The sequence below is a fragment of the Cavia porcellus genome, unplaced genomic scaffold (genome assembly GCF_034190915.1).
Source record: "Cavia porcellus strain 051 isolate PalLab524CR breed Dunkin Hartley unplaced genomic scaffold, mCavPor4.1 scaffold_23, whole genome shotgun sequence".
NCBI lineage: Eukaryota > Metazoa > Chordata > Mammalia > Rodentia > Caviidae > Cavia > Cavia porcellus.
Window position 1 is genome coordinate 4,497,011 of NW_026947506.1, and position 25,005 is coordinate 4,522,015.

A 25,005-nucleotide genomic window follows, 5' to 3' on the forward strand; every position below is an offset into this window, starting at 1 on the left:
CAAAACCCACTCACATTCAGTCACAATTTAGTATAATATGTACAGCATCCTAACGGCAGAGAGAATACAAATAAACTATCCAACACTTCATATAAGAACATCAAGAAAGAGTAATAAAAAATACTAGGCAATAGGTAAGCATGAAAACAAATCAATTAATCAGAATAACAAAAGTGACACAAAATATTAGGCCTACATCTTTTAAAATTTCTATTAAAAATTTTGTCAGCTCTTCTCAAGAAAAAATGTGACACAACACCAATACATAAGAAGAATGAAAAGGGAGATATGTCAACAGATATTTTAAAAATTATTTGCAAACGCTGTAAGTCTTAAGTAATGGATTTGGTAAGATTTTCAGTGAAGAGGATCACTAAAACACTGCATGAAGTGTTAGAATCTAGGAAACCAATTTTTCCAGGACATCAAAGCAATATTTCCAAATTTAGCAACTAGACCAGAGTAGTTCAGAGTCAAATTCTTTCCAATTTTGAAGATTTCTGCCCACTGAATGTCTTAGTTACTTTCCTGATTGCTTAGACAAAATACCCAACACCCGTAGTTAAAAGGTTTATCTTAGCTCAGAGTTTGTAGAGGCTGCAGTCTATACTCAGCGGGCACCAAAGCAGGACAGCACAGTAGAAGAGAGACAGTCCACAGAAGGGCAGGTCGGAGGCAGCCAGCAGCAGCACCGTGGCTCCCTTTCCCTTTTACTGCATGCCAGCTATGAGCTTACTGGTGGGTGCCACCCATGCTCGGAGTGGGCCTCCCATTATCCGTCTCCAGAAGTACACTAACCCAGTCTAATCGCCACCATTCCTTAATCCCAGCATCACATACCCTACATCCTCCTACCTCTGAAAAGTCCTTCCCATAAGTGCATGAAGCTTGAGGGGACAGCTAGATACAAGCCACAACATCAAAGTATAAAACAATAAGTGACCTCTTGTGTGATCACTCACGAAGGGGACACATCCTGAGAAATCCAGGACACAAACTATGCCCCTGTGACCTGCGCATCTCAGTGCAGAACCCCTACTGCAACCTCAGAGAAAGCAAAATGGTTATGAACCGGGATGGAGGCCAGCGCTAGCTCCTGGAAAGCATGTCTTACTCACAAAAAGAAGATGAACAGCAAAGCACAACTGGGTCCCCAGCCGCGATCTTCCTGGGTGTGCCCATTACAACTGGCACCACCACCCTAAAACCCTCAGGAAGATTAAGGCTGTCCCTGAGCCTTTGGTCTCAGCGCTACGCTTTGGAAGTGGCCAAGCCCAACCTGCGCTGGTTCCATTCCAGGCCCCCTTTAATGTGAGACATGTCTTTCCATCATTTAGTCCAGGAGGGGCATTCTGTCACATGCAGACCAGCGCATTGCAGTAAGAGTCCTAAGTGAAGTCAAGTTATGCTGGGAGAAAAAAAGAAGATAAAAAGATTAAGGATTTTCTTTTTAAAAAAATCAGTGAGGAGATGTGCAAATTTTCACGTCGCTTAGAGTAAGACATGAGATTCAGGGCAATGGTAAAGGAAGTTTGACTGTATGTGTGGTGGTGGGAACCGTTTAGTGAAAATGCAGAAGCCAGACCATTGCACCCATCCATCCAAAACCCATCCCAGGCAGATGGCAGATTTTGCTGAAAGAAAATCAAGCCATAAAAATAACTCGAAAAAGCATGAGTAAATAGTATCTACTTAAATAAAAAAAAAAAAACAGGATAGTATCTATTCTGCAAACTGCATATGACTTTCTGAAAAGTACAAACATGAAAAAGTTCTGCAAATAAAAAAAGTCTAAGTATTTAACCACATGCAATTTCAAATGTGTCAATGTGAAGACTTCCATTTCAGAGGCAAACAATTTATTGAGACAAAATATTTGACACAAAAAACTATCAGTTCTCCCCTGAAAGAGTTTCAGGAGCCAACAAGCAAAATTCTACCCTCAGTTCAAATGTGCAGAGAACTCGAGTTCTGGTTTATAAAATACAAGAAGCAAATGATCGATGATTATATTTTTAAATGAAAAATCCTTTAAGATGCAAATTTATCAACATTATTTTGTATATTGTTACTAAGTTAGCCAACATGTTTAAATACATATATAAACCATTATTTTACTATAGGATGCCACATGGACTTCCATACATTATGCATAGATGTAAAAATTAAGTCTTTCTATAATCAACTTGAAAATATGTACCAAATACATCATAACAATTACTATCATTGTGTAGTAAATTTATTTCTTTAAAAATATATCATAAAGAAACAAATATATATGTAATTAAAATTGCGTATTTTTGGATGTTCATGATGGCACCATTCTATAATAATGGGAAATCATGAATATTCTCTGTATAGGACGATTAAATAAATGATAGCACCCTGTGGTAATGTCTTTCCATTAAAAAATTACAGTTGTAAAGAATAGTCAAAGAAACGAGAACATACTCCCAATATGTGTTAAGTGGGAAAGCCACGATATAAAATGTGTGTATAATAAATAGCAATTTGATAAATACACATCACACCATTTCTATATGTGTATGGGGAGGGGGGCAAAAAGAAATGTACCAGGAATGCAAACAGTATTTATTTCTTGGCTCAGAGATTATAGCTGGCTTTTGTCTTCTTCATTTCATTTATCTGTATTTCCTGAACATTCTGCCCTAAATGAGCGTGTATTGATGAAATGTTACTTAAAATGAAATACTAATAGCATCTTTTCCTCTGCCTTTCCTCAGATGAGACGACAGTGTTTGTTTTGGGTCTCAGGTCTGTCAAAAGCAGTTTTGCACTAGGGGTTCCAAGCAGTTGACATTTTACCAAGGAAATACGCTGCAAGAATGTTAATCCGCGAAGAGACTGGAGTTTATTTCTCTCGGGCGACTCTGTGCACAGCCGGGAGCCTCTGTGACAGGCGCTTACAGGAGCCACCGAGCAGAGTCTGGCTGGATGTCCTCAGGCCACCTTGGCCTGCAGCCCCCTCCTCTCTGTGGGAGCCCCTGGCACCAAGGGACTTGGCTGTGTCACAGAGCTGTGTCTCCTAGGTGCCTCCTGAACCCCGAGAATGAGGGACAGTTTGCAGCATGGGCAGCAGACACAGAGGAGAACGTGAAGGGTGCACCCATGTACCCCTAAGCCGGGAGGATGGGGGCTCAGGGCATGGCGATCTGATCACGGCGTGGTGAGCAATTACTAGTCTGAGCCCGAGACCCTCCTGCGGCCCGGCATGGAGGGGGCATCTGATTCCTAAGAAAGCTGGCTTCATGGAGAATCAAACTGACAGAAAAGACCAAAAACGAGGTATCTTAAAACTAGAAAAGAACAAGGAGGCTCTCCCACCCCCTGGGTGTGTTTGCTGGGATGAGGAGACTGCAGCAAGGCCCAGGAGGTAGCAGGCTCCCGCCACAGGAAAAAGGGTGGATGCCTTAACGCTGTCTCTGGGGAGAGGGGGACACGGAGGGAAGGATGGTCCTGGCAGAAACTCAGGGCTTCCAGGTCAGAAGGGTGTCGTGCCACGCTCGCACACACACAGACACACACACACACACATGTGCACACTCACATGCACACACACACACACACACACACGTGCACGCTCACATGCATACAGATGCATACACCCACACCTGCCTTCCAGCCCCAGCAAGGCCACATGCTGCTGGCCCTCCATAATCAGGTCTCTCCAGTCTCCGTGACTCAGTCTCCCAAATAAAACTGTCCAGAAACCCACTGAGATATGCTGCAGACCAGAGTTAACGCAAAGGGAGCTCGGGTTTCCCCGACCCAAGTCCCCGGGGCGACCACAGCCACATATGTGAGCTTGTACAACCTCTTAACACACTCGGGGGCTTGACCGGACCTCCCAGGCTGGAGAGAAGCTTCAATACCACCAAGTACTTCCCCATCCTATCGGGGTCCTAATTCAGTTCGCCCTGCACAAAGGAGCAGAAAATAGCCAAGGGCCCTCTGCCCCACCAGGGACTCCTGAACCCCAGAGGCACATCCAGGGGCCTGCTGCACGTGCCTGCCCTTTCCCCAGCCCTTCCCCTGAGCCTGTGGATACCACCCCTGGGAAATGGCGTTCCAGGAGCTCACAGCAGCTGGCGACTTTCCCAGGGTTTCACTGCACCCGGAAGGAAACAAGTCCCCACACCAGCGCCACAGTGACAGAGAAGGGTGGCTCAGCAATCAGGCCACAGAGAAAGCGTCCTGAGAAAACTGGGGCCCAGGCAGAGCAACCATGCCTTCCTCCTCCCACGGGTCACTCCAACACCAAAACAGCACCCACAATGAAACGTCTCTTGAAGTGGGGCTCCCATGTCCCACTCACCCTGCGTCTTTATGAGGAGCGGGCATCTGCTGCCAGGTGCTCAGGAAGAGCCAGGCACTCCGCAGGCTCACGGGGCTCAGTGGGCCCAGCTGACCTGCTCGGGCTGCCAAGCGGCCCTCCTATGTCCAACCTGTGCTTTGGCACATGGGGTGGTGAGGATGCAGGCTGGTGCACTGCAAGGTTCAGAAAAGAGGGTGGCCGCGAAACCCCAAGAGAAGCAGCACGAAGGGCCCAGAGTCAAGGAGCCGACACCCGCAGAACGGGGAGCCCACCGGGGCTATTGTTGTCATACTCCAGATAGCTTCCCACATACCTCCCCACAGGAAAGGTGACTTCCAACAGATCTGCCCCAGTCCGTGCCATCAGTTAGGAGCACTTGCATGGACAACATCCTGGGATCCTCCTCTGACCATTCCTATCTGAGCAAAGAGGAACACAGCCAAGGAGAAATTTGTGGAGCTGAATTTGTTTCCAAGGTCTGCAGCTGAAAAGACAGGACTCCACTGAAGGTCTTCTGATGTGCAGAGCCCTTCCAACGGATGTGGGCCAGCCCCCCCCCCCGGGGGGGGGGAGTGACTTCCCAGAAAACATCGCCCCAAGTGGCAAACCCAGGCACCAGCAGCTCAAGTCCAACACGGAGAGGCGCATCTTTCTCCCGGAGTTACACAGCAAGCCGGTGACACAGACCTTTGATTTCACCGCCCAGCATTCCCTCAATCAGAACACACCTCCTGGATGAGATCATTTCATTAGTGCTGTCCAGTGCCTTGCAGCGGAAGGCGCCCACACCCTCCTGCCCTCCTAGGCAGGCCCGAGTGATCCGCAGTCCCTTGGTGCCACTTAATGGAAAACGCATCTGGGTGACTCACCCTCCATGTGATTCCCTAGGGTACTTAGTTTAAGAAAGATCTCCATTTGCTCTAATGTAAACGATGCCTCTGGGTTTCAATCTTCCACAAATGGCTGGCTTTGCGTGCAGTTTTGTTTGCTGTGGTTGTTTTATGTTACAGGGACCCCTGGACCCTGTCCAAAACAAGGACATCCAGTAATCTCTCCGGCTGGTCCCTGGCAACTCCGTATGTATGGGGCATGAGCGGCGGAGGGGAGACCTTATCTTGCCCCCCTCCTGGGTGGTCAGGATCCCAGCCCTTCCCTCAAATCTGCTGCCAACCCCCATTTCCTCCGTTTATTTCAACATGTGCCTTCCCAGCACCTTCCTCTGGCAGCCCCAGGTCAGGCCTGCCTTCAGAAGCTGCCCTTGCCTGGGATGAGGGCCTAATCCTGGCCCCCTGCTTCATCCTCAAACCACCACCCCCACACCCCAAAGTACACTGGGCCCCGATAACAAACATTTGCCAGGGTAAATCCCATTCCCTGCCTTCTAGGTAACTTCTCCCTACCAGAGATAAGCTGCAAGGCAGACAGATAACAACTGGGATATGCAGTTATTAAGGGCCGATTTTAAAATGACAAAAGGATACATTTTAAAATAAAGCCCACTTGAAAATCAGCTTCCCTTCCAACTCAATTACATTCTGGCCTCCTGCTCTGAAGCTCCTCAGACTGATTCCAGATTGGCTTCGGGGTTTTGAGGAGCGTTGCCTTGGCAACACAGAAGACCCAGGCACCTGAAACGCAAGTAGAGGACACAGAGCCTCCCTCCTGCTCTGGGACACCTGGAGTGGCCAGCAGGGCTTCTGGCCTGGGGTGGGAGTGTCCACTGCTGAGGGGAATCAGGGCCCCCGCTGTCCACATCCTGCTGAGTGTGGGGACCCTGGTGTTAGAACAGAACCGAAAGGTGGCGGCAGCCAGGGCCTCAGAGGAACCTCAGGGTCAAAGGCGGGGACACCGTGCTGTGGCTGCTAAGAAGGGTCATTCCAGCTGGTGCCACACTCTGCCAGCTCCGTCCCACCACAGTGACTGCATGCATCTCCTTAGCAGGTGGGGGTCCCCACACAGGCCCGTTCTCTGTGTGGTCATGACCCAGTCCGCCACTGACCCGTGTCAGGCATCCCTGACAGCCATACCTTGGGTCACACTGTGGCCCCCCAAGGTGTTCCAGGGTAGTCAACAACCCCTCGATGGCACCACAAGTCAACCTCAAGGAACCAAGATGTCAGGAGACCTGGGGATGGGCCACTGCATCACAGCTGACAGATCTTCTAGAAGTTGTGTGACCCATCTGCAACTCTTAACTTCCATTACGAACCCATCATCCGGGGACCCCGGGCCATCGTAGCCTCTTGCGGGTGCCAGTCCTGCTTCCCTACCCGTGTCATCCAGGATCTCTCTCTGCTCGTCACTCTGCTCCTACAATCGTGTGCCGTTCTACTCTGGCTGTCCAGCGACAAAATCAACAAAGTCTCCTACCACCCCTCAGATTCACAGTAATCCTAAACCCACCGTCCATTCTCCGCTGCCCCGGCCAGTACTGCAGGCATGGCTAGAAGAATCTTTATCCAACCTTTGTGAGGACTTCCCTTCACTTCCGGAGCACTCCCACTAGTGGACACATCCTCCTCTTGAGTGTCTGCACACGTGTGTGTCCGAGCATGCACGTTACTGCACAGGCCTGTGCTCGAGTACATGCAATCGGCAAAGGCTTGTATTCTTCGTCAAGAAGCCCGAGCCCTGTGGCCACACCGCACCACACACATCCCCTTCTCTGGCCTGACAAGCACCTGAGCCCTCTCTGGGAATGCGGCCAAGCCAGCAGGGGTGGCCAGGTGTCTCCCTCACCTGCCCGGCCATCATTGGCTCTGCATTGCTCAGTGACTATGGCTGAGGTCTCCCGCTTGGACAATTATTGCAAGCTGTTCCTTGCCATATTGACATCTTGATTCCAAACCCTATCAGACTCTTGGCCCCACAGGTCTCCCCTTAACGTCGGGGGTCTCCATGCTGGACAAAAGGCCAGATGGCTGACACGTGGCTTTATGGTACTTTGACTTCCCTGCTCTCCTTCACCCTGAGAAACCACCCTCCACCCCGCTAAGGGGGGAAGAAGAGCCAACAGGTCAGTGGACAGATGCCCCAGCCCATCCACGTTCCACGTGCGCCAAGACCGAGCCAAACCAAGCCTTACCCAGGTCGCTCTGCTCATCTGCCCGCATTTCCCTCTCCGCTGGGCTTCGCCACGCCCCCACCCTCTCCTTGTGGCTCATTTTTCTCTTCATGCCCTTGTCTCACTTCCGGATCTGGAGGACACGCTCTGCCCCCAGCCTCAGCTACAGGTCGGTCACGCTTGTCCCCACAGAGGGGCTGACTTCACCTCTCTGGGAATCACACGCCCCTTCCGGCCTCCGAGTGGTGCCCCAGCTGTCCAAGGAGCACTGCACACCAGAAGGTTCCCAGGGCCTCTCCTGGACCCAGTGGCACACATTTCCTGTCTGGAGACCTCTCTGTGCCCCTTGTCCAGCATGTCCCCTAAACACCAGCCTGAAGGGCAGCAGCGGCGGCAGCAGAGAGAGAGAGAGGGTGCAGGAGATGGGCTGTCTACCCTGGTAAACCCTCACTAGGAGCCCAGAGTTCCGCAGCTGGGCTGTCTGCAGCGGCACCGCTCACCAGGCAGCACCCTGAGGCCTCTGAGACTCACCTTGCGCATGTCTTTACCAAAGGTCTCGCTGTAGGTCGTGCCGAGGATTTCGAACTGGATGTAGGGATTCGAGCTGTCCTCCCGAAACTCCATCACCCCCGTGAGGCCGGTGATGTGGCCCTGCAGGAGAGGAGGAGAGGTTTTGGAGAGTGGGGGAAAGGTGGCTGTGGCAGGGGACGCAGTCACCAAGAAGGTAAAGGTCACCAAGAAGGGAGCAATGTGGGTCATGAGGAGGCCATGGATAGCCTGCAACAAGGACTCTGTGGCTGGCAGCTGGTCTCAGAGTGAGATCAGGTGTCCCCAGGCCACCAGCTGAGCAGGGAGCCCCTGAGACATGCACTTGACCTCCCGCAGCCAGCATGGTCACGGCCCTGCTCTGTGCCAGGCGCCATGTGAACAATGGGGTTGAAGACTGACAGCCCGACCCTCCCTCCGCACACCCCATCTCACCTCGAAGCCTGCTCCAGGGGCTTCTCTGAGCCCACCCACGACAGAGGTCACCAGTCTTCAGGAGCCATGGCTAACACACGGCTGTAGCTTGCAGAGCGACAGATATAATAAGCCCTGCTGGCCACCACAGGCAAACTAGTGCCGATCTCCCAGCTTCAGCCTAAAGGGAATCGGATCCACAGCCCAGGGCCCCAGGATCAAAGGAGCCAGGTACACAGGGCAGAGTGACCTGAAGGATTAGCTGCCAGCCAGATACCCTCCCCAGGGATTCAGGGAGTTCCATGGAGCAGCGGGAAGCAGGGGCCGAAGGGGCTGTGGTGAGTCCCTGCCACCCTGCTCTCTTCCAACCTGGGGTGAAGATGGCCCCCAATGATAGGTCCCAGGGAGAGCCCCAGAGACTAAGCTGGCCCACCAGGGGCCCCACTCTGCTCTGATGTGCAGCAAATTTAATCCAACATCAGAACAGGCACCCTGCTATTGAAACCAGGCACAGTTTATTGTGACACTGAGATTTCCCTAAACACTCTTTTAAAGCCTCTAAAATCCTATTCACTCTAACATGTCTTGCATGAATTACACACTTTACTCGCAATCCAGCCTCCTAAGCGTGGCACACTTCGGACACACAGCGTGTGCACACACATGTGCAGAGGTCCTAGCCAATCAGCATGTGGCCATGCCCATGGAGACCCATCTCACTGCACGGAGGGATATCTGGCACACAGTGTAGGCAGCTATCGCCACATTTTGCTTGCTGGTGACCTTGGGCAAGATATTTAAACTCTCTGAAGTGTGGTCTCCTTATATTAAAGTGGAGATCATGATAATGACACGCCCTTGAACCACAGCTCCCCCAGCTTTCAAATGCAGGCACAGGAAGTGACAGGGAAAAGTGCACAGAGTGGACAGTGGATACCCCTACAAAGATCCCACTTCAAGCCAGCGGCTGAATGGGCAGAGAGTCAAGGGACTAAGAGAATCTGCACCCAGCTGTGATTCGCCCAGCGGGTGTGTTTCTTACACACACACACACACACACCTTTTTGATCGTGTCCAGCATGGACCTCCCTCCATTCCATGGCTTGGTGGACTTCCGTATGCAGTTAAGACTCGCCATACTGTGCCACTTCCTGTCCTCCAGCTTCCTGTGGAAGGCGTTGGCCAGCATCAGAACACTGTCGTACAGGTAGAGGTTGGAGATCTGCAAAGACCAAGGCAAGTCTCCGTGGTGGGTTTGCATAGACAGAGGGCAGGGTGACACAGGATGCAGCACGGAGGTGGGGAGCCCCAGATTCTACCGTGAGCCTCTGCTGACAGCCCTGCAGGTGCGGGAGCTCCGTCGGGGTGGCTGCAGGAGGGAGGTCCATGTGTCAGCAAGGAGAACCAGTGTGACCAGCAGCAGGAGACTGACTGGCTCAGGCAGCAAAGGGCGGCGGGAAGGAGGGCAGCAGCTCAGGGATAAAGGGAGGGAAGGACATGTGCGAAGGCATGAAGGAGCAGGCCCAGGGGAGGTGGGCTCTCCCGGGTTTCTATAAGGGACTGGACAGAGAAGATTCTAGGCTTGAGGGCCGTCCAGACTCTGCAACTGCTCCATCTTGCTGTCATCACCTGAGGGCAGCCACAGGACATACAGCAAGGGACGGGTGCCACCTTACACTGATGGAACGAGACTCCCCAACACGGAAATGTGTTGGATTTGTGCCATTTCCGGAGTTGGCCGATTGCTGAGTTAGAGGACAAAGCAGTTTAGTGGACAGCATGGATGGCAGTCAGGATGGGGTGGGGCAGCAGAAGCAGGAATAGAGCCATGCAGAGCCTCATGGGACACGCTAAGCAGCAACAGCACAAAGGACCTCAAGAAGGGTGCAGCAGGGGTCTGATGACTGGACCTGGGTGTCAGGAAGACCACCCTCGTCACCGCTGCCATGGGGAGAGTGGTGGCCCGTGTGACCCCGTGGCAGTGAAGAAGTAGCAGAGACTCCAGCCCCTGCTGCACAGGAGGCACTGCCACCCACGGAATGCACTTGGGATCTGCAAATCAGGTAGCTGTCTGCAGAGATGCAGAGGTGACAGCTCCAACCCGGAGCCCTGAGAGTAAAGCCCTGTGTAAGAGAGGTGACAGCAGGAAGGGCAGCCGCGTGGCGGGGTGGGGACAAACCAGCCTGCGGGACGCAGCAGGTGGGACTCCGATGACCAGAAAGGCCAGCAGAGCCCTCAGGGGGCCGAGGGCAACCCTCTTCTCAGATGTCCCCTTGCGGACCCCTGGCCTCGAAGGGCGCGCTGAAGCGCAGGGGTAGAGGAGGAGCAGGAAGGAAAGGTGACCTCCAGCCTCGGTCAGGCTGGGGCTCCTCACTGTGACGGCTGCACAAATAACGGCCAGCCAAAGTGGGTCAAGAGGACCAGTCACCGCACCCCCAGTCAGCAAGGATCCCGCTAAAAATATACCACCACAACACACGGCATAGAAAAGGAGACTGTGTGGGCCTTGGAGGACTCCTGGGAAGATCAAACAGGCCCTGTGGGCTGTAGGACCGGCCGCTGCAACTCCCGACCCCAGCGGCAGCCTCCCCTGCGGGGCCCTGTGTCCATGTTTCGCTCCCTGCCCACTTTGGTCTTCATCTGTCTGAGTCAGGGCGCCCCAGATAAGAGCCCGGGTGGTAGGAAGTGTGCCCCAAAGCAAAGCAGAAGTCAGAGATGGGCCATGGGGAGGAGGCATCAGAAATGTCCACTGCACTGAGAGGCTCCTGCCAGCTCTCACAGGTCACTTTCACCGTGACACATCCAAGAAGAGCCGCCTGCTTGTCCACCCCTGCAAGTGGCCCCTGTCCTGTCCATCCTTGTCCTGTGTCCTCGCAGTGCGCCATGGGCTCCGTTCATGCCTCCCCATAGCAGAGATGTGAGAGACAAGAGGAGGACAGGCAGATGTTGCAGAAGCAGCAGGAGGGTGCCTGGACAGTGACCACTGCTGACCAAAACCTGGACCATGGTCCATAGTAAAGGAGCAAATCAGTTCAAGCTGATGTTCAAGAGCAGCGCTGGCCGCTCCAACACGCACAGGAAGCCTGACTCCACACCGACAGAGGACGCTGTGACAGAACTGTGTCCCTGGCCAGGGGGAGCATTCACACAACGACAAGACCAGCAACCTCCCTGTTCCTGCCAGCTCCAGGGTCCCCCTGTCCGCACCACTGCAAAACCGTTCCCACACCTCTGGGCTGCAGACTCAGAACAGGGAAGCTGCTGGAGAGAGTAACAGCCCCTCAGAAGGCTGCTTAGGTCTTTAGGCTTTATTTTATTTTTGTCCAAAAGGATAACTTGAAGCCGAGAGTACTTGACGATCTGAAGATTTCCTTTCCCCACACAAGCATGGAACTCCCAGTGCCCCCTCAGAGCGGGTGCTACGGAGGCAGGGGGACCTGTGACCCATGGCCTCACCTACCTCACACCGGAACATCAGGGTAGAGCCCACAGCACTGCCCCCGCTCTGGCCCACAATGTCCCCTTTCCCTGCAGTGCTTCTGTTCACAACGATTTAAGATACTCAACCACCAATGGAAGCAGAGTGGCCTGCGGCAGGCAGGAAAGCAGAAAAGCCAAGGAAAGCATCAGTGCTCCCACAAGTGCGTCTGCTTCGGAGGGGACGGGGTATGCATTCTAGTTCAAAGAAATAAGCTTGAGCCTCCAGGCATGGGGAGCCTTCCACAGCTCCCAAAGCACGCTGGCTGCACCACACTGTCAGTCCATGAATGTGATTACATCACTGACCTCTGAGGTTCCTAAGTGCTTATTTCTATCATCCATCACCAACAAAGGCACATGGGTGGGGCTTAATCCATGTCTGGTGGACGAAGGCATAGTGGACACACCTATGCATGAACAGAAACATGGCTGGACAGACGGGTGGGTGGTAGTGGGTTTGGTGGACTGTGGGTGTGTGGGTGGATTTATGATTGTATGAAGAGTGGGATGGGTAGATGGAATAATGGTAAAATGGATGGAAGGATGGATGGATGGGTAGATAAGTTGATGACTGCATGGATGGATGGATGGATGGATGGATGGATGGATGGATGGATAGATAAGTTCATTACTGAATGGATGGATGGATGGATGGATGGGTGGATGGATGGATGGATGGATGGATGGATGGATGGATGGATGGATGGATAAGTTGATGACTGGGTGGATGGATGGACGGATGGTTCGATAAGTTGATGACTAGATGGATGGATGGATGGATGGATAGATAAGTTCATGACTGGATGGATAGATGGATGGATGGGTAGATAAGTTCATGACTGAATGGATGGATGAATGGATGGATACATAAGTTGATGACTGGATGGATGGATGGATGGATGGATGGATGGATAGATAAGTTGATGACTGGATGATGGATGGATGGATGGATAGATAAGTTGATGACTGGATGATGGATGGATGGATGGATAGATAAGTTGATGACTGGATGGATGGATGGATGGATGGATGGACAGATGGGTAGATAAATTCATGACTGGATGTATGGTTGGATGGGTAGATAAGTTGATGACTGGATGGATGGACAGATGGGTAGATAAGTTGATGACTGGATGGATGGATAGATGGATGGATGGATGGATGGATAGATAGATAAGTTGATGACTAGATTGATAGATGGATGGATGGGTGGATGGGTAGATACGTTCATGACTGGATGGATGGATGGATGGATGGATGGATGGATGGATGGATGGGCAGATAGATAAGTTGATGACTGGATAGTAGATGGATGGATGGATGGATGGATGGATGGATGGTTGGATCTTATACTAGGAAGGAACATACTAATTATGTTTCACAACAAAATAAAATATAAACACAGCAAGGAAAAGAGATTTCACCTCCCGACTTTGACCTGGGACACAGCCTCCTTCATTTGTTCTTTTTCACACTCTCCTCCAAACATCCTGTTGATCCTCGATGCCACCTTCTCTGCTTCTCCCTCCCCGCTTCCGGTAGGAAGCTGCTCTCCTGCGAGCCTGGGGTCGCTGCTGTACTCGAGGAGACACCTGGAGGGGCCTGCTTCACAGCCCCCTGGAGACCTCTGCCTTATTCCTCACTCGCTCCTTCCCACGAGACTCCCATGCGGCCACATGCACAGCTCAGGCTGGAGGCCCCGGCAGGACGCTGGGTAGCTGTGGACTCATGCCAGCCTGGGCCAGATCTGCCTACTGCCAAACCCGAGTGCTTTCAGTGGGGTATGAAGACAGCATGCAATCGATAAATGTCCGCGGAGTGGGCAAAATTAAACCTCCACTCACACCCAACTCCTGAGCGCCACTGACAGGACCATGTCACCATCTTGGATTTTACCTTGATGGCAATAAAAGCAGTGATCCGGGCCCTGGGTGAGGTGCACAGAAGCAGCCCTGGCTGATTCCCTGCAACATGCAGGTGGCAACAGCTCCATGTGCCAAGCCTGTTCTGAGCTCTCGGCGTGCAGTATTACTTTCAGAACAATGGAAGGGACCAATGAAGGACCTGAGGGGCTCCCGACTTCAAGGTGGGTGAGCCCTGGGCTTCCACTGGGCTATCCCGAGTGGCTGGTGCCTGGCAAGGTTGTGAACCAGAGCGCTGCTAGGAAAACCAACTTGTGTCTGCCAACACCTCCCATCCTCGTCTCCTCGGTCTCTGGAAGGAACACAGGGGACCTGTGTGGCTTCCACAGCTTGGGGGTCAGCAGTCTGAGCAAAGCTCGGCCCTAACTCCCAGCTCCCAACTCCACCTGCAGTCTGCTGGCCAGGAAGCTGGTATCCAGCTTGTGCAGCACAGTCACTGCTAACACAGGGCTCTAAGCCTGACACAGGCCTTCCGGGCTGTCCCTTGAGGGAAAGGCCACTTCTCTGTGCCTGGGATGCTCCACAGAACGTGTGACTGGAGGTGGGGGCCTCCCTGGCACTCTGACCCAGGTTCCTGAACCGAACAGCATGGTCCACTGTGGTCCAAGGCCAGACCCTTGTGCTGCAAGGCTGGCCCAGCCCTGGGAGCCTCTGGCTCTGCAGCTCCCTCAAAGAGGCCCCCAGGACTTCAGGGGGTTCGGAAGGCAAGGGGTTCGGAAGACAGGGATGGTGCATGGGTCACTGCAGCCAGCATGATGAGAGCCACGGTGCTCTGTACTCTGCCACTTGTACCCAGCACCTGCCTGGGCAGGTCCCTCCCTTCCAAGAAGTGGTCACCTAACACCACTCCTGCACAGCCTGAGCAGCCTCACCTCTCCCTCGAGCCCTTCCCTTACATCTTGCCCAGTAACCTTCTCAGATGCATGTCCTGCCACACAGCATCTCTAAGAGCACTGCCCTGGTGGCACCCTCTTCTCCCAACACTGCATACACTCAGCCTTTGACACAGACCTCCAGATCTTTGCACATGCTGTCTTCTCTAACTGAACAAAATGCTACGAAATGAAATGAAAACATTCCCAGTTTAAAAGCATTTGTGGGATGAAGACAGACAGCATTTGTGGGATGAAGACAGCGTTTGTGAGCCATCTAATATAAGCACCGCCACGAAGGAAGCCCTGACATCCATGTTTCTGGAATGAGTTAAGCTGAGTGGCTAGCTTGAAGTCACATTTTAGATGTGAACGCTAAGTTAGAGTGATGCCAAGTTCACTGAAGAGAGGCTGCCTCCCACAAGAAAGTCCTGGTGGACAGAAGCCATGCTGCGGGAGGTTCAGGACCTCTGCACAGATGTACAACACATGAACCTGTGCATCTCCATGCGGTGGGAGATCCCGGCAAGGCAGACACGTCTACCTTATCCTAGCTATGAAGGTGGGAGCTGGGTCCTCGGAAGGAACCAGGAAGAGGAGGACATGGGCCAGGAGGCAGGAGGCACACCCAGCTCTGAGCCCTTGGTAGGGGCTGGCGTCTGTTGAAAAGCCCAGGTAGAAGCCCTTGGTTGCTTGAGAATTGGAGACAATTCTGTGAGGTGTCTGGAGTCCCAAGGAGGGAAGAATAGACCCTAGGGAGGTAAACCTGACCATGGCAGACCAGAGACAGCAGTTACTCACAGAGGTGCTGAGCCACCCTCCCGGTGCTGGGCAGGCTGGGAGTGGTGGGGGAGACTGACCAGGGGACACAGCGGGAGGGACGCAGTGAAGAGGAGAAATCCAGGAATTTCTGGACAGCTGGAAAGAGAAGCCAGCCGCAGCCCCACCCAGCTCCGCTTACAGCACAGGCTTGGAGAGAGAAAAGACAAAGTACTCCAGGGGAAGAAGCTGGTCGGGCGGGCACTGCTCAGCACCCAACTCGGGCACCACCAGCCTCGGTACCAGCTGTGCTGAGCAGCACTTCCGCTGGCACCTGGCCCAGAGTCAGAGATGCTTGTCCACAAGCACCTCCCAGGAGCTGTGCATGGCAGGGTCAGGGAGACAGAGAGGTGCAAAGAGTGGGGTCAGCGTGGCTGGAAACGCTGAGCACGGAAGCAAAGGGAGATGGACTCAATGCTGCCGCCTCGGGCTGGTGATCAGGCACCGCCTGGCACCAGCAGGGCAGGGCCGGCAACCCGGAGGGAGGGGAGCTGCAGGCCAGGCGTTAGCTGGGGCTGTGTCTGTCAGGGCACAGATGCCACTGTAAGCATGGCGGAGGGCGGGCGGCTGGGGGCTGGTGAGGGACAGAGAGGGCAGGGACAGCCACAGAGAGCAAGGCAGGAGGGGGGCTGGGAGGCCGAGGCTGAGAGCCCCTAGGGGAGCCCTCAGCGCCCTGCCAGCCAGAGCCCTGAGAAAGCAAGGCGCTCCGGAGTGGAGCACGGTGCCCTGAAGACAGCAATGCTGCCAGCTGCCCTGGGACAACGGTGCTAAGGGCACGCGGGGCCACCCTTCCTGTCCTGTCCTTCCACGTCTCTGCCAGCACTGGGTCCGTCCCATCAGGATTTGTCTTTTTTTCATATATATATACCACTAGGATTAATGTAAATGTCATTGAAGTTTAATTTTTCTAGGCTGTTGTATTTTATTACATGCCTGTTCCCAAAATAGCATTCATGTCTTAAACCTAGTCCTTAATCAACCAATATTATACACGGTTCATGTCTCAATTGGTAACGTTACTGGAAATCTCTCCTATTCCAATGTTACAGGGCTGGACCTAGCGTTCGGGTGCACGAGGGGGACGCTCTCCTAGAGACATAGCTGCCACCCCAGGCACATCACGAAGACAAAGCCCGCCACAAAAAGACCCCACACAACAGTGCAAGAGAGTATTCCTATCTGGCCTGCAAACCTCTGTGAAGAATCACAGCTGGACAGGAAAACGAGGCATGGAGACACCTCCAAAAACTTCTGAGCTCCCCAAAAGCTGATCCCACTGATCCTGAAATGAGTAAAACCCCAAAGAATTCAAAACACTGCCAGTGCTTTGAAGAGACAAATGAGCAACTGAATGAATCTATTATTAAGATGACCAGTGAATTTAAGTAATATATAACTAAGCAGCTAAGTGAATTAAAGGACACAATGCAGGGCCTCAAAGACCACTGCAACAATCACAGCAGTAATTTAAAAAGAAGAACAAAGCAGAAATCCGAGAGATAAAGACGTCAACCAGTCAAATAAAAACCCCACTGAAAGTCTCAGCAGTAGACCAGGTGAGTCAGAAAGGGTTACCAGGTCTTGAAGACAAGGTGAGGATCCAGAACATTCAGTCAATAATAATGAAAAATGCATAAGAAATGAGGAAAAGGTTAGACAAGATTCCTGGACAGCTAGAAAAGAACAAACGTAAGAATCATCCATCTTACGGAGGTGTCAAAGGACTGACCAAAGACATAAAAATTCCGTCCACGGAACTCATTGTAGGCAATTTCCCAAATCCGTGAAATGAGACGTTACCCAGGTAAAGGAGGCATCTAGAACCATAGAAGACACGACCAGAAAATAAGCCCTCCACAGCACGTCACAGTCAAGAGGCCAGAAACTCAGAAAAAAGACAGGAAATTAAAAGCTGCTAGACTGAAATGCCAAATAACTTATGAGGACAAATCCCATCCAAAACAACAGCAGATTTCTCAGCAGAAGTCTTAGACACAGCTTGGGATGATGTGTTTCAACCCCTGAAAAAAAAACAGTCACCAACCTAGGTTACCATATCCTGCAAGGCTGTCCCTCAAGATCAAAGGAGAACCACCGAGCTCCCACGGTAAGGATAAAGCAGACCACCAAGCTGCTGACGATACTTAAGGGAATCCTTAACACACACGATGAGAACAAAAACCACCATAAGGCCAAGGGAAAGTGAATGTCATTGCAAGAGTAAACAAACCAGGAAGGAAAGTTAATTAAACACTGGAAAAACAACACAATAACAGGAATTAATATACATAATAACACAATACAAATGGTTTTAGCTCTCTTGTTAAAAGCCACAGATGAGAAGACTGGATCAAAACTAAAAAGCATTATTTGTTGTCTACAAGAGACACACCTCATCTGAAAATACACACATACCCTAAAAGTGAGAGGGAACTGGAACTGGAGCCCCAAAGCAAGCAGGAGCAGCTACACCTGCATCTAACAAAGTTTGCTTTAACTAAAGCTGCTCAAAAGAGAAGAACAAGGCCACTACATATTAATAAAGGGAAAATTCACCAACAAGAGGTGACTTTAAATATATGCACTAAACATCAGCTCACCTGGTTTCATAAAACAAACACTGCTTGACATAAAAGGACAGACAGACGCCAGTACAATGTTGGGGGGCGCTGCTTCAATGCTCCCCTCTCACAGAGTGACAGGTCAGTCAGACAAAACAAAGCAAAGCAAAATTCAGCAAGCAAGCAACAGCCTTAAAATGTACTACAGATTACAAGGGTTTAACAGATATGTATAGAGGGTTTCTCCCAAAAATGATACAATATATATTCTTTTAAACAGCCCATAAAATTTTTTACAAAATAGATGATATTTTAGGTCAAAAAGCAAATCTCAATAAATACAAAACTGAAATAATCTCATGCTCCTTACAGATCACAATGAAATGAAAATAGAAATCAGCAGCAAAAGAAACCACAGAAATTACACAAACATACAGAGATTGAATGATTTTGGTCTGTCATAGAGAAACTGGGTGAAAATTTAAATTCTAGACTCAAACGATGATGGAAACAACATATCACAATCTGTGGGGATGCTGAACCCGGTTCTAAAGGGAAGTTCACAGCTGTGAGTGCCACATTAGAAACGCAGAGGTACTCCCAGTGAATAACCTGGTGACACAGCTCAAGATCCCGGAAAAACAAGACAAGGCACACCTCAAACCAGCAGTAAAAAAGAAGCCACAAAGACAAAAATTAATGAAATTGAGACTAAAAACAGCATAAAAGATTAATAAGCCAAAGAGTTGGCTAATTGAAATGATAAAAAGATTGATAAAGTCTTAGTCAAAATCACCCAAAAAAGGAGAAAGTCTCCATTAATAAAATTTGAAATAGAAAAGGTGAAATCACAATATACACCATTGAAATCCAGACATTAGAAATTATTTTGACAACTTTTATGTAGAATCTAGAATACATTAATTTCTAGACACAACCTACCAAAATTGAACCAAAAAGATACCATATATATAGATCAATAACGAACAATGAAACTGATGGAGTAATAAAACCTCTCCCAACCTAAAAAACCCACGACCTGAAAGATTTACAGTTGAATTTTACCTAAGAGCAGTGCTTCTCACACTTCTCCATGTAATGGAAACGAAAGGAATGCTCTGAATTCAGTCTATGATGCTAGCATTATCCTAATAACAAAATAGGATGAAGACTCAAAAGCTACAGAAAATTCTTGAACATAGATACAAAAGTCCTCTGAGATCCTTGCCAACCGAATCCAATAACCCATTTTAAAAAATCATAAACCACGACCAAGTTGATTTCATCCCAGGGATGCCAGGATGTTTGACCTATGTCAGTTAGTAATAGGATACACCACGTAAGTACAACCAAGCATAAAATCACATAGCAATCTCCATACTTACACGGTATATTTTCAATAAAATCCAGTATCCAGTATGATAGAAAACTCTGATAAAAACACGTACAGAAGCATCTTACCTCAAACTCAGAAGCCCTCTATAACAAACGTGCAGCCAATGTCATACTGAATGGATGAAACTGAAAACATTTCCTCTAAAATCAAGAACGAAACAATGGTGCCCTGCTCACTACTCCTCTTCGATGCAGTACGCCAAACATTAGCCAGAGGAATTAGGCAAGAGAAGAAAAGAAATGCGTATGAATAAAAAGAAGAATCAAATTGTCGCTTTCTGCAGACGCCATGATCCTTTATGGAGAAATCTCAAAAACTCCGCCAGAAAATTTTCAGACCTGATAAATTCAGTGCAGCGTATAAAATCAACACACAAAAATTACTGGCATTCCTGTTCAACAATAATGAGCATCCTGAGAAAGACATCAGGAGATTCATCTCATTCACAAAAGTTTCCAAAAACTTAAAATGCCTGGAAATCAACCTAATCGGAGGCAAAGCCTCTGCAACGAAAGTTATAAAATACTGAAGACAGACACTAAGAAGACGTTTTGTTTGAGGGCCGTCAGAACCAATGTTAAAATAGTCAGGTCACCAAAAGTGACCTACACATTCAACACTACTCCAATTAAAACTCCAGCAACATTCCTTACAAACATTAAAAAATACACAAAATGTACATGGAATCAGAAAAAGCCTGCAGTATCCAGAGCAGTCCTGAGTCCAAAGGGCAGTGCTGAGACTAGCACAGGACGAGATCTGAAGTTACACTACAAAGCCATAGTAACAAAAACAGGGTGGCATGGGCACGAAATCAAGCATGCCGGCTGATGAGCTGATGTGATCCAACAAAAGATGCAGCAACAAAGCCGGCTCCCAGAGACAGCTGACACCTGACAGAGCAGCCCAAAGCACGCTGGAGGAAAGTCAGCCCCTTTCATAAGTGACACTGACCGTCCACGTGCAGAAGACTGACACGAGGTCCCCACCTTGCCTGTCACAAAACAAAATCTAAGGGGTTAAAGGCTGCGACATAAAACAGAAACCTCACAACTGCTGGAGGACGAGGGCATCACACAGAGCTGTAGGCACGGGAGAGGACTTCTCAGGAGGACGCCAACAGAACAGGAAATAACGGGAAGAACCGATGGGAGGCGCTGCCTTAGCTCCAGGATGAGACCAGGTCGGGTGGAAGCAGCCCTGTTAGAGCTCCATCCCCAGGCCCTGCTCCCCTACCGAAGGACTGATGAGGGCCCCCAATGCGCTGAGCCCCTCCGGATAGCTGGAGGCTGCCAGGCCTGTTGGAGATGGAGGCCGAGGCCTCTGCCCATGCCCATCAGCCTGGAAGGGCCAGGACACAGCAGGTCAGAGGATGCCCCTGCTGCATGCCCCACAGTCTGCCTGTCTCCCTGGCACTCCTCCCTGGGGCGCTCTGACCTTGCTGCTGCCATGCTCAGGGCACCCGGGGGGCCTCGTGCACCATGTCAGTCAGGACCATCCCCGAAGACACAGGCAGGTGCAGGGAGGGCCAGGGACAGGGCACATAGGCCAGCTGTATCTCAGGCTTGGTCACTAGCCTCGCAATACCAAAGCCAGAAATGCGGGGACATTTTCATGAGAAAGGCTTATTTCCTGGGGGCTCCTGAAGAGCCCAGACGCCCTCCCCTGCCTCGTTAGTCGAGTAAAGCAGACCGTCCTGGAGATATTACAGAGGCAGACAACAGGCACTGGCAACATTGTTAGAACAGCAATGTCAGAGAAACAGCGGACAGAAGGTCCAGCCAGGAGGACAGGCTGACGTCCAGATGCCACAAATGGAGGAATTTGTGCTGCGAAATGTCACGGTGCCAACTGCTGCCAGTTCACGCGTCCTGAGAGAGGGCACTGCGGCCAGGCCAGAGGATGCAGCAGATGGCGGCAGAGGGTGAAGAGGATGCAGGGGGCTCTGCTGAACCGAGGGCAGGTGGGACAGAGGAGAGGACGTCTGTCCATCCCTGAGGCTTGATGGCCTCCAAACCCCTGCACAGCCTCCAGAGACCTCCAGGTACTGGTTTGCAGCACAGGACTCTGCTCTCCCCATCAGGCTTCTGTGTCTGGGCCTTCGGGATGTCAGGAGCTTGGGAAAGTCTCCGGAGCAAAGGCTTGTCCTAAGAGGTTGATGACCTTGCCACCAGGGAAGAGGCCAGGCAGCTCCAAAGAAACAGGTGTGCCAGGGCGAGATGCTTTACTAGGCTGAGCCCAGGAGGAGGAGCGAGCTCAGTCAGCCTCCTAGCAATCTTCAGATGCACCAAGAAGGGGGATTCCCAGCTAAGGGGGCACTCAAGGACAATTCCACGGGCGCCTCCCAGCCTCATCCCTGGAGCAGGCTCCTCGGGGACCAGACAACACAGTTTACATCATTGTCTGCCCCCTTTACAAATACGTGTGACTGTAAATCAGGTGGCAAGGTGATAATTCACCCCTTATTTCAGTTACAGGCCTGAAGTCACCAGGTCATGCAGCAGGCAGAGTCTCCTCAGAGCTAGGCTGCCGTGAAAGCTTAGCAAAGCCTCGGGGACCGAGGGTCAGTGATCACTTTTTTACTAGCTGAGCCAGGCAAGCCCTAAACTAAACTGTCAAGAAAACAAGACTGAGCAACACCCAAATCAGACCGCACTTTGTAAGGAAAGATAAAGGGGGCCGCTGCACGCTGGCAGGTACAATGCTTTCGGACAACTAGGACTCACTCATTTAGGGATTTTTCTTCCAGGGACTTTTGACCAAACAGCAACCCAATTGATTTGCTCTAAGAGTGCCTGGCTGGCTTTGGAACACAGGAAGCTCGGGCCACAGGCCTAATAGAGGAAGACGGAGCTCTGAGGCCAGCTGGACAGAGAAGCCGGAAGAGGACCTGCTGCAGAAATGCCCCTTTCCTGATGGTCCTCACGGGGATCCCTACGCCAGAATTATCAGCCCAACTGCAGCTGTCTGGGGACGCAATGGAGACAGACTAGACAGCTCCATTTCCAAGAGGATTTTCATTAATTTCATCAAGACAAAGTTAATAACCCATGACATCAATGTTTTTCTTTTCCTTGAGTTGGTTGTTGGAAGCATGTTTGTGTCTTCTCCATAAATCTCACAGCTAGAGGCTAGGAGAAATTAGTTTGCCTTCCACGCCATCATTAGGCGAGAGAGAAGTGGTAATGGTTTCTAAGAATCTGGAAGGGAACGCTTGCGAATGAGATGAATCTACAGGCTGCCCAAGTGGCTGCTGGGCAGGAGTAAATAAATCCACATTTCCTCCCCATCACAGCCCCGCACAAGGAAGCGGAGGCGTAAAAATGGAGACGGAAATTTCTCTAATGAAGTGCTTTGCTTTATATAGACAAAGAGGTTCCTAGAGGAGACTTAAGTTGTGTTGAGACCTGCGTTTCCAACAGATTCACCCTGCGAGTCCTCACCAGGTTGGGTCTTGTAGGAAGAGCCAAATGGGTGTGAAAGACACAGCCGGTCCCCTCCCACCCAGGCATCTGCGACTGAGCACCTGCCCCAGTGGCACAGACAAGAAAACGGGCAGGAAGAGGATAGAGAGTGGGGGGACACGTCTACCCGGGGTGCCGCTTCAAAATAAAACAAAAAGCAGGTTCAGAAAGGCAGGTGGACACTAGTGTGTGCGTGCGTGTGTGTGTGTGTGTGTGTGTGTGTGTGTGTGTGTGTGCGCACACACACCTGGCCACCTCCTCAGTAATAAGGACACTGTTAACAGCTCAGCTCTGCTCCCACTGAGCCTTCCGTTGACTTTAGGGCGCAAGTAATAGTCTAGTTTCCAGATGACAGATCAGGAAGCCGAGACACAGAATGACAAGCGAGTGAAATAATTAACTAACCAGGAAGCAGAGTCAGTGGGATTTGTACGCAGGCAGTCTGGCTCCTGTCCTGCTGCTGTGAGGTGCTGCGGGGGAGCCCGTGGGTTCACCTCCTCCTAGGAGGCCAGGTCTCAGCAGGAGCAGAGGGAGGAGGGTGTCTGAGGCTCCCTTGGTCCCACAACTCATGTGCTCTGTCCAGCAATGGTCAGCTGCACGTCTCGGTGCTGCACCTCCGCCTGCCATCTTACTGGTAGTACTCGGATGGCCGCAGCTGGGCTCCTGTCCCTTGGTGTCCCTGCTTGCTCATCACTGTCCAGGGGACAGGTCCTCTGCACCTCATGTGTCTGTTAAAGCAGACTGAGTCCCCTCCTCTTTGCACACTCTGGGCCACAGCACAGACTGAGAGAAGTACTGTCCTCTCTCCCTCACCCCTGCGAGAGCAGCCCATGCTCAGGAGATGAAGAATGGCCTCTGCGTGCCTGTTGGCGGGCTGAGTTTGAGTTAGCAGGAAATAGAGTGGAACAGAGGGACGTGAGGCAGGGCTGCAGCATGCGTCTGGAGAGGGGGAAACACGTGGGGAGATGAGGGAGGCCCTCGGGGCTCAGGCCCCACACACGGCAGAGGGCATAGCTACTGCTCCTCCTGCATGGGGCTGGGGGCACAGACACTGCCTGTCCCCTGTCCACCTCATCTCTGTGCACATGGACTGACCCACACAGGCCCCATGAGAAGCACTTTCAGGGTTATCGTCTTCCAGGCTCCAGAAGAAGGAAGGAAACACACACAGCAGCCTCCAAAAAGGTACAACTGCACCACGGACCTTGCTGAGCCATGAACCCAACCCTGTCTAGTCTCCATGCCGTGCAGGGGCCATTGGTCCTCTTGAGCAACCCCTTTCCACCTCGGAAAGTCCCCACACACCCCATCCAGTCCAGCCAGCTGGCGGGGTCCCTGTGCGTCCAGCCAGCTGATTGATGGATTCCCTGTGCAGTGGGCACCAGTGTCCGCAGGTTCCCAGCCACTGAGAATGTACACTGGTCTCTGGGTTCGTGAACCTAAATTCTTCCACAGTGCATGATGTTGAGTTCGAAAACAGACGTGAACTTCTGCAAAATGCTTCTGTCTGCAAACCAAGTTGTTCTCGAACAAAAATGTGAACCAAAGAATGATTGTATTTCTCCTGTTTGTCATCTATTGAGACATGTTTTCTTTTTCCTCCCCAAATATAAGATTATAGAGTAAATTCAATGCTTTGGCAAATTATGATGTCTACAGCCCACTCAAGATTCCAGCAACCGCCCCCCCCCCCCGGCCCAAGATGTGGGGCCCCTGTTATGACGATTGCAAAGGTCCTGGGGTGGGGCAGCTACAGCCCCCTCTGGCCAGAAGCCCTGGTGTCCATGCCTCACCCTGTCTGCATGAAGATACTAAGGCTTCCAAACACTAAGTGGTGAGGGTGTCAGGCATGCAAACTTCTAGGCCAGCTTTCATAAACCCAACTGGAAATGCCCCTCTGTCACGTGGCCTCCAGAAAACAGCAGTAACAGTTCTCTGGGCATGACATGCCTAATGGGAAAGCAGATTCGGGATGACCAGCGGGCAGTCTCCACTCTTCTTCCTGTTGTTCCTCAATCTCCAGGCAGAAATCCACTCGATGCAGCCAGCCTGAGTCTCCCCATCCCATCCCACGGCCACAGGACAAGCCAGTGCCTGTGCTCACGTGCTGGGCAGCAAAGGACCGACCGAC

The 25,005-nt window shown here is 51.2% G+C and overlaps 1 protein-coding gene across 1 annotated transcript in view; it reads right to left on the minus strand.

Annotated features, from left to right (window-relative positions):
• Positions 1–25,005, minus strand: part of LOC134472245 (glutamate receptor ionotropic, delta-1-like) — a 260,838-nt gene that overhangs the window by 199,637 nt on the left and 36,196 nt on the right. Inside the window, 2 exon segments of the mRNA XM_063233516.1 lie at positions 7,932–8,051; positions 9,421–9,582. Of these exon segments, the coding sequence (XP_063089586.1) occupies positions 7,932–8,051; positions 9,421–9,582 (282 nt within the window).